General features: G+C 45.4%; 1 protein-coding gene across 1 annotated transcript in view; it reads right to left on the bottom strand.

The window, feature by feature from the left end:
* The window catches only part of DCLK3 (doublecortin like kinase 3), a 49,227-nt gene that overhangs the window by 16,386 nt on the left and 20,112 nt on the right, over nucleotides 1-12,729 (bottom strand). The window contains exon 2 of the mRNA XM_074345285.1: nucleotides 6,937-8,798. Within this exon, the coding sequence (XP_074201386.1) occupies nucleotides 6,937-8,798 (1,862 nt within the window). The remainder of the gene's footprint in view (nucleotides 1-6,936; nucleotides 8,799-12,729) is intronic.

Here is a 12,729-nt window from a genome sequence, read left to right as displayed (position 1 = left end):
CGCAGAGAACTATATCCAATATCTTATAGTAACCTATAATCAAAAAGAATATGAAGAGGAATATATGTATGTACATGTATGACTGAAATATTATGCTGTACACCAGCATAATTGTCACACATTATAAACTGACTACACTGCAGTAATAATGATTGGACAGGTTTACTTTAAAGGGAGAATGGTCATGGAGTGTGTTTGGCTATTTTTTAACCTTCCAGACTGTCCTTGCCATCCTTTGGGACAGCAGCCACGGTCCTGTCGTAGTCACATGCAGCAGTTAAATATCAAGAAAAGTCTGTTTCTTCTTAGAACCAACGAGAGGCCAGAAAGAGGGCACTGCCTTTGTCCTTGATCAAACTGTGACCCGTCCCCACAACACCCCACCACCATCTCTCCCGGATGCCACGGGCCTCAAGCTCTCCAGAGCTACAGTGCCAACCTACCCATCTCATTCCTTTCACCCTTGTTTCCAGAGCAGGAACCTGTCCCTTCTCTTCCTTATTCCAGGACAAATGTTCTCAAAGGACCTCACTCGTTTCTGCCTTCCCTTCAGTCTCTTCCCCTGCCCCACTCACACTAAGCTTTCTTTGCCAGATGTAGTATCTCGGCTGTCACCTGGCCTGTCCGCTTCTCGTTCTGTGTGGGCTGTGCCGGTCATCATCACCTCCCCGGCTCCTATTTGCTTACTCCCCTCCTCCCAGGGCCCAGTCAACACCACACCGCACCTTCCAATCAGCCAAGGGAGCACACGCTGGCAGAAGAAGCAATTAACACTCATACTTCTGCAAGCTGGAGATTCTCATAATTAAAATTTCTTCTGCAAGATCTCAGGAGCCTAAATAACCCTAAGGGAAGAGAAGTATCTTATCAGGAAGTGTGATCAGAAGAAACAGCTCAGCTATATGGGCCTAAAATTTTACTCTTGGGCCCAATTATCAGATATAAATATTTCTGTTGATTAAAACCACATGATAAGCTTGCTAGATCCATTAAGTGCTCTGAGCACATTCTGAAAGTCTCTAGCAGCCTCAGTTACAATCAGCCATGTCACCAAAAGTTAGTTTTAACATAATTACTCCCCTAAGTTTAGCAAAGACAGGTCATAATACAGACAGTCGCCATCCATTAAGGGAAGACACAGCTACTTTTATAATACAAAGCTCACACCAAGTGTGGAACACTAAATTAAAGGCACCTGAAGAACATTAATTGATGGACAGTAGTCACCATGGTGATACTTACTAACATTAACTCTCAGAGGACCAGCCAAGTCTGCAATGTAATTACCGTGTCATCAAGTGTAGAGATGACAAAAAGATTATACATCATGACCAAGTGGGGTTCATCCCAGGGACACAAGGGTGGTTCAACATACGCAAATCAATCAATGTAATACATCACATCAACAAGAGAAAGGACAAAAACCACATGATCATCTCAATCGATGCAGAAAAAGCATTTGATAAAATTCAATGCCCATTTATGATAAAAACTCTCACCAAAGTGGGTACAGAGGGGACATATTGCAACATAATAAAAGCTATATATGACAAACCTACAGCCAGCATAGTACTCAATGGTGAAAAACTCAAAAGCTTCCCACTAAAATCTGGGACAAGACAAGGATGCCCACTATCACCACTCCTATTCAACATAGTGTTGGAAGTCCTAGCCACAGCAATCAGACAAGAGAGAGAAATAAAAGGGATCCAAATTGGAAAAGAAGAGGTGAAAGTGTCACTATATGCTGATGACATGTTACTATATATAGAAAACCCTAAAAAGTCCACACAAAAACTTCTAGAGCTGATCGAAGAATTCAGCAAGGTAGCAGGTTACAAAATTAACGTTCAAAAATCAGTTGCATTTCTTTACACTAACAACGAATCAACAGAAAAAGAAAATAAAGAAACAATCCCCTTTAAAATAGCACCCAAAGTAATAAAATACCTAGGAATAAACCTAACCAAAGAGGTGAAAGAATTATACACAGAAAACTATAAACCGTTGATGAGGGAAATTAAAGAAGACTTTAAAAAGTGAAAAGACATCCCATGCTCTTGGATTGGAAGAATCAATATTGTTAAAATGGTCACACTGCCCAAGGCAATCTACAGATTTAATGCAATTCCTATCAAATTACCCAGGACATATTTCACAGAACTAGAACAAATCATAATAAAAATTAATATGGAACCATCAAAGACCTAGAATTGCCAAAGCATTACTGAAGAGAAAGAAAGAGGCTGGAGGAATAACTCTCCCAGACTTCAGACAATACTATCAAGCTACAGTCATCAAGACAGCATGGTATTGGTACAAAAACAGACATATAGACCAATGGAACAGAATAGAGAGCCCAGAAATGAACCCACAAACTTTTGGTCAACTAATCTTCGACAAAGGAGGCAAGAATATACAATGGAATAAAGACAGTCTCTTCAGCAAATGGTTTTGGGAAAACTGGACAGCAGCATGTAAAACAATGAAGCTAGAACACTCCCTTACACCATATACAAAAATCAACTCAAGATAGATCAAAGACTTAAACATAAAACAAGATACAATAAACCTCCTAGAGGAAAATAAAGGCAAAACATTATCTGACACACATCTCAAAAATTTTCTCATAGAAGAAATAAAAGCAAGAATAAACAAATGGGACCTAATGAAACTTACAAGCTTCTGCACAGCAAAGGAAACCATAAGTGAAGCAAAAAGACAACCTACAGAATGGGAGAAAATCTTTGCAAATGAAACCAACAAAGGCTTAATCTCCAGAATATATAAGCAGCTCATACGACTTAATAAGAAACCACCAGAGACAACCCAATCCAAAGATGGGCAAAAGATCTGAACAAGTAATTCTCCAAGGAAGACATACAAATGATCAATAAGCACATGAAAAAATGCTCAATATCACTAATTATCAGAGAATGCAAATCAAAACTACAATGAGGTATCACCTCACACCAGTCAGAATGGCCATCATTCAAAAATCCACAAATGACAAATGCTGGAGAGGCTGTGGAGAAAGGGGAACCCTCCTACACTGCTGGTGGGAATGCAGTTTCGTGCAGCCACTATGGAAAACAGTATGGAGATTCCTCAAAAGACTAGGAATAGATTAACCGTATGACCCAGGAATCCCACTCCTGGGCTTATATCCAGAAGGAATCCTACTTCAGGATGACACCTGCACCCCAATGTCCATAGTAGCAATATTTACAATAGCCAAGACAAGGAAACAGCCTAAATGTCCATCAACGGATGACTGGATAAAGAAGATGTGGTATATTTATACAATGGAATACTATTCAGCCATAAAACCCGACAACATAATGCCATTTGCAGCAACATGGATGCTCCTGGAGAATGTCATTCTAAGTGAAGTAAGCCAGAAAGAGAAAGAAAAATACCATATGAGATCGCTCATATGTGGAATCTAAAAAACAAAAACAAAAACAAACAAACAAAGCGTAAATACAGGACAGAAATAGACTCACAGACAAAGAATACAGACTTGTGGTTACCAGGGGGGTGGAGGGTGGGAAGGGATAGACTGAGATTTCAAAATTGTAGAATAGATAAACAAGATTACACTGTATAGCACAGGGAAATATACACAAAATGTTATGATAACTCACAGAGAAAAAAATGTGACAATGAGTGTGTATATGTCCATGAATGACTGAAAAATTGTGCTGAACACTGGAATTTGACACAACATTGTAAAATGATGATAAATCAATAAAAAATGTTAAATAAATAAATAAATAAAAAATAAAAACACTAAAAAAAAAAAAGGAGCCAGACCACCACGAAAAAAAAGGTTTTTTTTTTATTTTAAGAAAACAAAAAGTGAGGTTTCTTTGAAATCAGAAAAAGAGGTGCTAAATGTCCATTACAGTTAACGCCAATAAACAAGTTATGTATTTAGACTGAAAAATTATAGCTACTCTGCAGTTTTTCCTCTCTCTCAGTGCACACACACACACGCACACATACTTCACTGCCTTTAAGGACAATAAAACACACATGATGACATTTAAATCCATGCAGAGGTGCTAAATGACTTCCCAGAGGCAGTTAACTTGTCCACACTAATTGTATTCCTTGCAGTTTTTCTACGTCCTGAAGCAAACCTCTCCATGCAATCTGAAAGTGCTGACTGTCTCCATCCCAAGAATTGCTGACAAGTAAGTCCCTTAACACAAGTGACAGACTCTATTGCTCAAGAGATGGGCCAGCTCTACAGATTGGTTCCAGGACCTTGTTGAGAAAATGCAACCTCAGACGACCGTCCCCAAAAAAAAATGATCCTAAGGGATAAATGATCTCATTCCACATCCTTGAGAACTGGTATGACCGTCCTGATGCTTTATGAGGCACGTGCTCAACGTGTTCAGCATATGGGACCCACCTGGGCCTCAAGTCAATCTCTCTCCTGCTTAGACAACTCAGTGAAAAACATCAGAGATCAATAAAGAACACTGCTCTGTTGCAGTTCCAAAGTGCCCAACATTGACAGTGCCCAGCACGTTGCACATGGGGAAAACTTGGGCTCAGGTCCAAAAGACAGAAACAAAAAGCAAGTGAGGAAAGGATGAGGACACTCAGCTAACACAAAAAATGAAATGCTTCAAAGGGAGAGTCATCCAATGGTTCATTCAGAACACTCAGGCAACCAGCCAACGTTCTCAAATTCTGAGTTTGGGCAAAAAACAAAGTTGCTTGACTTAGCGGTCAATGTAAGACCTCATTTCACCAGATAATTAGCTTGATGCACTCGGAGCTTCATTCTGCTTGTGGGAGTAGTTCACAGGCAGATGAATGTACTGGGATGATGCTTACAGGCTGGGTCAACAGCCATGAAATTAAAGGAAACAGGCTAAATCCCCACAGGAAAAAATTAAAAAACAACTGTGGCTCATGGAGATCACTGTCTCCACTAATGGCTTTCTCTGTAGCAATCTGGCTTTGGATGCTTATCCATGATGGCCACCTTAATATCAGACTTGTTTGTAACGTGGTGATAATGCTAGTGGCTGCCATGGATTTCCCAGGCAGCAAAAGCTGGGGTCTGCATTCATTCATTCCTCCAACTGGTATTTCTTGAGTATCCACCAAGTGACAGAACTGTTCTAGGCTTCCAGGTATGGTCTACATAAAACAATGTTCCTGCCGTCATAGAACTTCCCAGCAGGAGGAAAAAGAAAACAGAAGAATGGAACATACCAGGTGGTGATGGGGGCTATGAAAAAGAAAGCAGGTTAAAGGGGGCCAGAGGGTGAGCATGTGAAGTGTGAGGTCCCAACAAAGACCACCAGGAACACGTCTAGAGTTCAAGAACACGTTGGGTTGATGGATTCATGGCAACAAGGGAGAAGGCACACCTTTGGGATCCAGGCATCTAAGTAAGAGGGTGTTTAATGAACCTGTTGTAAGATCTGGGTGGTGCTAGGTGATTGGAGGAAGAGTTCAAGACACTATTGGGAATAACGGGAAGTCTCTGATTAGGCATCTTGGTCATTCTTATCTAGGAGGCGGAGGGAATGAAGTGGGGGCTGTGAATCACAGGAGCCAGAAAGGAATTACGTAGCCACACCTGTGATTTGGACCATCTTTGCTCTTGTCTGGTTTTGGACATGATTATAAGGAGGTCTTACTTTGGTCTTGACCCATCAGGCTCATGGTGTGGCCTCATCTGATGCTGATGTTCTGTGACGTTCTGTATGTTCATGACAGAACAGCACAGCTGAGCTCTGAGTGCCAGGCCAGGTCCTGGTGGTCAGGGGCTGCTTTTCTCTTTCTCTTCCAAGATAAGTACTAGGACTATTTCTCTCTTATAAACGAGGAAACAGAGGCTCAGAGAGGTGAAGGACTTCTGCTCGAGCAAGCAACCAAGAATGCCAGGATTCAGACTCAGGTTATCTGACTCCAGAGCCAGCCTCTTACCCACACCACACACGGGTCTCTTCAGTGCTGAACCTTTTGAACTCCTGTGGCAAGATGGCAACTTGGAGAGGGCCAGGGCAGGGGGCCGTCAGTAGGAGGGTGGACTCAAAGCCTGCAGGGGAAGCTACTAGCAGCAGACACCCCTAGCACCTAGGCCAGAGGTGCACATGCCCAAGAAATTAGGTCCACCTGGTCACTGTCAAGGTGAAAATATTTTTCTCTCAGGGATGAGGAAGTGTTTTCCTTTTTATTTCAATTCAGAACATTTCTTTTTCAATAATTTAATCAAAACCCATTTATATCAGCAACTTATGAACTATAACCAAAATTTTAAATCTTGGAATATGTTATTTTAAAAAAGACCACAAAGGTAATGTTCTAGCACATAAGGCTAACAGAATAAGAGGCAATTAATATTTCCTGTATCCTGCATGGAATACTACTCAGCCATAAAAAAGAATAATGTCAACTGCAGCAACATGGTTGGACCTGGAGATCATCATACTAAGTGAAGTAAGCCAGAAAGAGAAAGAAAAATACCGTATGCTATCACTCATATGTGGAATCTAAAAAAAAAAAAAAACAACACACTTATTTACAAAACAGAAACAGACTTAACAGACATACAAAACAAACCTAAGGGTACCAGGGAAGGAAGAGAGTGGGGAGGAATAAATTTGGAGTTCAGGATTTGCATATACTACTGTATATAAAATAGATAAACAACAAGGTCCCCCTGTATAGTACAGGGAACTATAGTCAATACCTTGTAATAGCCTATAATGAAAAAGTATGAAAAGGAATATATATATAACTGAATCACTATGCTGTACACCAGAAATTAACACATTGTAAATCGATATAGATATAGATATATAGATATAGATATATAGATATATAGATATATTTTTTTTTCTTTTCCTCCCTGGATCCCGGACTTTATAACGCCCTCTCCCACGGCAGAAGGGCCGGCCTTACCAGCAGGTTTTCCGGCTTGAGATCGCGGTGGACGATGCGCCTGTCGTGCATGTGGACCAGCGCCTTGCACAAGTCCATGAGCATGAGGGCGGCGTCGCGCTCCGGGAACTTCACACTTTCTATGATGGCGTCGAAAAGGTCCCCTCCCTGCACGTACTCCATGATCAGGAAGATCTCCGTGTCGGTTTCGTACACTTCGTGCAGTTTCACGATGTTGGGGTGAGAGAGGCTCTGGATGATCAGGATCTCGCTGTCCACCATGTCCTCCTTCCCCTTGAGCTTGGACTTGTCGATAATCTTCATGGCGTAGGCCTGCCGGGTCCCGCGGTGCCTGCACTCCTTCACCACCGCGAAGTTCCCGTCCCCGATCACGCGGCCCGTCTCGTACTGCTTCCGCACGTCGGCCGCCAGGATGCCCGCGGGCCGCCGCCTCCTGCTGCCCGGCCGCTCGGCCTTGCTCTCCTCCGGCCTCGTCTTGGACTCCTTTTCTAGCCTGGCCGGCGGCTCGTCTCGGAGTACCATCTTTCTCCCTCTGGACATCCCTAGCTTCCTCTCCTTCTCCACCTCCTGCTCATCCCTCTGCGTCCTGGGGAGCTTCTCCAGGTCAAGGTCAGCCTGATGCTCCCTCAGAAGCCAACCTCCCTGCCTGCTCCTGCCTGCGCTCCTGCTGTCTTTCTTCCCATCTCTTGGCCCCTCCTCTCGGCCAGGCTGAACTTCCCCCAGGTCCTTCTTGGCCTTGGCTGATGCTGGGGGATGGCCCTCCTGGCCTCTGGGGTCTCTGTCTTCTTTCTTGTCTGTGTTTTTGCTGGGTCTCCCCAGCTCCTGAGGGGGGTGCCCGGGACTGCCCCTGTGGCCCTCCTTCCAGCCTTCCTCTGCACCCTGGGGCTTCTCCTCGGGGGACCTCCTGCAGCTCCTGGTCCTCACCAGCTTGTCCACATCATAGCGTGGACACCTGCCCAGGTCCAGCTCACTGGTGCCCAGGGAGAGCCGCTCCCTCTGCAGGCCCTGCTGGAGCTCTCTCTCCCTCTTGCACTTCTCACACCTGATAATTTCACCCGACGTCTTTTCAATCTCTACCCCCAGGTGCTTCTCTCCGCTGGCCTCCCTCTCCAGAGTGGCTTCCCTGGGCACCTTGCTATCAGGCTCAGGCTCCCACTTGCCTCTGACCCACATCTTCCGGGCCCTCAGCCTGTCCTCCCCGGGGGTCTTCCCCAGAGGTCTGACGGTGGCCTGGGATCTGGCAGCCTCACCACAGCTCTTGGTCTCCGTTTCCCCACCATGGTGACCCCCTTTCAGAGCCTTGCTATAAAGCCGGCTTCTCAGCCTTGGCGAGGGGGCCCGACCGTGCTGGGTCAAGGTCAGGGCCCGGGTTTTGCTGGGGTACAGTTCCTCGACAGCCACCTGAATGCTCTTCAGCGTGAGTGGTTCCTTGCCCATGGCGATGAAAGCATCCCCCTCCCTGAAGAACTCAGACACACTCCTGATTTCCCTGCCCTTGAGGGTGAACAGCTTCCTCACGCGGTCACTCTTCCATCGAGGAAAGCCCAGGGCCTCTGAGACGTCGGCCAAGAGCTGCTCGAAGGTCTGCACCGAGCGCCGGTTGAGAAGCAGCGTGATCTTGCGGAGGGGGTGCCCGCCCAGCTTGATCACGGTCACAACCCGGGGCTTCAGCGGGCTGCTCTCAGCGTGGACGGGGTGAAGGCCACACTGGGGGCTGAACACAGGCACCACGGAGCTGCGTGGCCCCAGTAATGGTTTCTCCAGGCTCCCTCGGCCAGCTGGCAGCCACGTGCCCTGCAGCTTCCGCTCCGTGATCCTCGAGCTTAAGTACTTTAGAGAATGGTCACATAGGCCTCGATGTCCTGTGGGAGGAAGGGACAACACAGTGTCGGTCAAATAGGTTCAAAGAGCCCTCTGACCTGCACCAAACCGTTACCAAAGATGGCTGATTTTGTTACAGGTTAGAAGTGCGCTCTTTAGGGGATCTGCTTGAAACGATGGTGCCTTTACACGTTAGGTCTAATCCCCAGTCTTCATGAGAGACCAGACGTGCAGAACAGTGTCCACTTCAGGCCTGATGTGGATAGCCTTCGGGCCTGGCTCCCCCAGGTCTCCCAGGGACCCCCCAGGATGGGCTATCTCCCAGTAGCCCCTTCTCAGCAAGGTCTGACCATGAACACAACTCCCACGACCCTGAAGTGAGCGGACCTTCGAGGATCTACAACCAAGATAAAAGGTCCAAGGTTTGCTGCCCAGGAAACACCAATGAAAGATCAGAACTTTCTGGACCTTTAAAGACCTCAAATCTTACCCACCTCTTTGCCAAGAACAGTTTTCTCAGCTTCATTTTTCAACCCACCCAAGGCGAGGCAATATGTGAAGAGGTTCTGATCAGAGTTTGACACAGGTCTGGATTTGAATCCTGGGGGGGCATTGACTCTTTGGGTGAACTTGGGCAAATCACATGAGTTCTGTTCTTTCATCTATGAATGATAACACCTGCCACCCAGGATTTTTGTGAAGAGTAAATGAGAAAATGATTACAGTTCACTGAAAGGAGTGCTTGACACACAGTAAGGGCATGGTGATTGCCAGGCATTAATACTATCCTGACACTCTTAATATCTCTCTTGGATGCTCCTTTCACTTTGGTAGCAATGTAATCTGTCAATAAAGCAGAGGTCTACCGTGCACAGCTTCACCTGCTATCACAGGAACTCATGGGCCAACATGACATGGTGATCTTCTCCAAATGGTTTTTCCTCTCGTTTTTAAAAAAAGGAAAGAAAGAAACCAAGGTCATATTCATATTTGAGGGGAAGGTTATAGCTCAGTGGTAGAGTGCATGCTTACCATCCATGAGGTTCTGCTTCAATCCCCAGTACCTCCGTTAAACATATATATTCATGTTTAGAGCTTTAATAATGAGGTGTTCACTCTCATGGTGTTTCCTGATAAACAGAATAAATGAAGGAAAAAGGACTCTGTACTTCCTGATCAAATGTACCATGCCACAACTCATTTTCTTGTGCTTCACTTTCTTATGCTTTGAAGATAACACATTTTTTATAAATTGAAGATCTGTGCCATCAAGCAAGTCTATCGGCACCATTTTTCCAAAAGCATGTGCTCACTTCTTGTCTCTGTGTCACATTTTGGTAACTCTGACGATATTTCAAACTTTGTTATTATTATATTTTTTATGGTCATCTGTGATCTGTGATATTAGGTGTCACCACTCTGACTCCCTGAAGGCTCAGATGATGGCTAGCATTTTTTAGCAACAAAATATTTTTAAATTAAGGTATATATATTGTTATTCTTAAACATAATGCTATTGCACACCTAACAGACCACAGCAGAGTGTAAACATAACCTTTACATGCACTGCAAAGCCAAAAAATTTGTGTAACTGGCTTTTTTGGGATATTGGCTTCACTGCAGTTCTCTAGAACCAAACCCACAATAGCTCTGAGGTATGTCTGTAGTGGAGACAAAAGTGGTTCAATTTCCATTTCTGTCCAGGTCAGGAAAGGACAACAGAAAAACGACAGAATGTGTAACTCAGGTAAGCCCTGCGGGTGGGCTGCAAACTATTAAAATTACCCCCACAGGATCCCTAGGTCTTATCCTACATGCATGAATCTGCCGATTATGCTTCCTTTAAAAAGAAGTTAAAAATAATTATTTTTTTAGTGCATTTGAATTGTGGCAGGAACTCCGGTGGCGCCAGGATGGGCAACTTGGCCCAGCATATTTACACAAAATGTTTTTTTGTGTTTTTAATTATAACATACAATCTGTTCCAGGATGAATTTCCATCTAGACACAGGTGTCTGATTAGATGACAAGTAGTGACTGGGACAGCTCTTCCCACATGCCATAAATTTATGAGCTTAACAACCACATTTACAGTTAAACTATTTATGGACATCTGCTATTCTCTCTGATCTGCCTCCATTTTTGGCTGAGACATTGATGCTAATAGAGAAGGAGAGAGGTCCCCAGCAGAAATACTAGTTTGTGTTTCCCTAAGAAACAGGAAAGGTGCCAAGGAAGGAGACTTTCAAATGCATGTGTACAAAGGGGCTAAGGGTTCTCACTTGTTTTCCTTACGGTGCTTCTCACACAGTGGGACCTTCGATACATATTCGTCAGGCTAAGTAAAGGGAAAAGACTTCTCTACTCCAAGGAAGTTTCGGGGGACAACCAGGAGGGCAAAGGGGTATTCTGTGACATTAGGGATGCAGGAGAATTTCATGTGGAAGGGGATTCTGAGGAGGTCCAGGATGGGATGTCAGGAGACACAACAGTACTCCAGGAACGGGACAGACACTGTGGGTCACATGTTGAGTGGTGACACAGGATGACAGAGAGGCAAGTCATGATGAGACAGACCTCAAGGTCCCAAACAGTGAAATTGTGGAGTTTGGGCGTAGTGACAGATGACTTGGCTTGCAGTCCCCAGAGCTGGGGTGGGGAGAGGGTGCACACTCTGTGCCCAGCTGGTTGCAGCAGACCCTAGCTCAGAATCTGTCCCGTCTCCAGGGGTTAGGAGAGCACTCCGGGCACGCTCCAGCCCTGAATCCAGGAGAGGCTCCACAGGAGTGGCCCCATCCCAGGGCGCGGACACAAAGGATATGAAGACAGTGCAGCTCAGCCTCCGTCCTACCACCATCAGGCATGCGCAGCCCACAGCCCAGGCATTCTCAAATTCACCTAAAGCCTCTGCAATCTGGGGCCAGAGTGAGAACTCAGTCCCCCTCCTCCCCGCCTCCCCAGCATAACTGGGAGCTACAGAAATGGCACGTCTGGTTCTGTCTGCATCATGCTACTGGGGAGTACTAGGAAAACACAGCCTTGAGATGCAATTATTTTTAACCTCTCTTCCACAAGCCTTCCTTCCTCCTTTAAAATTCTTGGTCCAGAGCAGATTTTTCTTCTTTAAAGAAAAGAAGAAAAATCAGGAGCCTCTAAATATCTGGCCCATTGGCAGGGAGAGCAAACGTTAGGGAGAGGAAGAGCCTGGCACATCCCTTGGGCTCTGTCTCCAGGAACAGTCCCATTTCCCAAGGAAAACAACGCCCCAAGTACTTTCAGGCTGACTGTAAGTGGCATGATCCCAGGAGCCACCGCAGATAACCCAACCAGAAAGCCAAAGGCCAGGCTACGTCCGCCCGTCTCCAACAACTTACAAAATCAATTACGCGGAACCATATGAAATCGCCAGTAGTTCTTCCAATTACCAAAAAATGGAAACTTCACATGGCTCAGCCTAATGTGATCCAGGACAATAACCCCTGCTCTGTCCCCATATCAACAATAAATAGTTAACGAAGGTATAGACTGTAAAAATTAAGCATCCTAATTCCAGTCTTCAGCCACCCAGCCAGCACCACCCGGGAGGTGATGCCGGGAAAGGATGCTCTCGTAACTTTGGTTTTTCTGTTCACTTCCTACAGCAACACAAACTGACCTCCACTTGGCAATACTGCTGTTTTGGCCTGAAGCACCCCGAATACAAATATGGATGGGATTTCTCCCCGGCACCCATCAAGCCCATGCACGCATGTTCTGCTACAAGCCCTGCTTTCCCTGAGCCACTCTTCTGCTCAAGGACTTACGGTGCTCCTTATTACCATCCTTGTGGGTTAAACCCAAAGTCCTCAGCTTGGCATGTAAGGCGCTCCCTCGTCCAGGAGTGCCCCCTCGTCCTCATCCACTCACCCCCAACCCCACTCTCCCCTCACTCCTCCCACCCATCCAAGCCTCACCATCACCCAAGACGGAAGA

This window comes from Camelus bactrianus, chromosome 17 (genome assembly GCF_048773025.1).
Source record: "Camelus bactrianus isolate YW-2024 breed Bactrian camel chromosome 17, ASM4877302v1, whole genome shotgun sequence".
Lineage (NCBI taxonomy): Eukaryota > Metazoa > Chordata > Mammalia > Artiodactyla > Camelidae > Camelus > Camelus bactrianus.
Note: the sequence above shows the minus strand (reverse complement) of the source record. Positions and strands in the feature narration are given on the sequence as shown.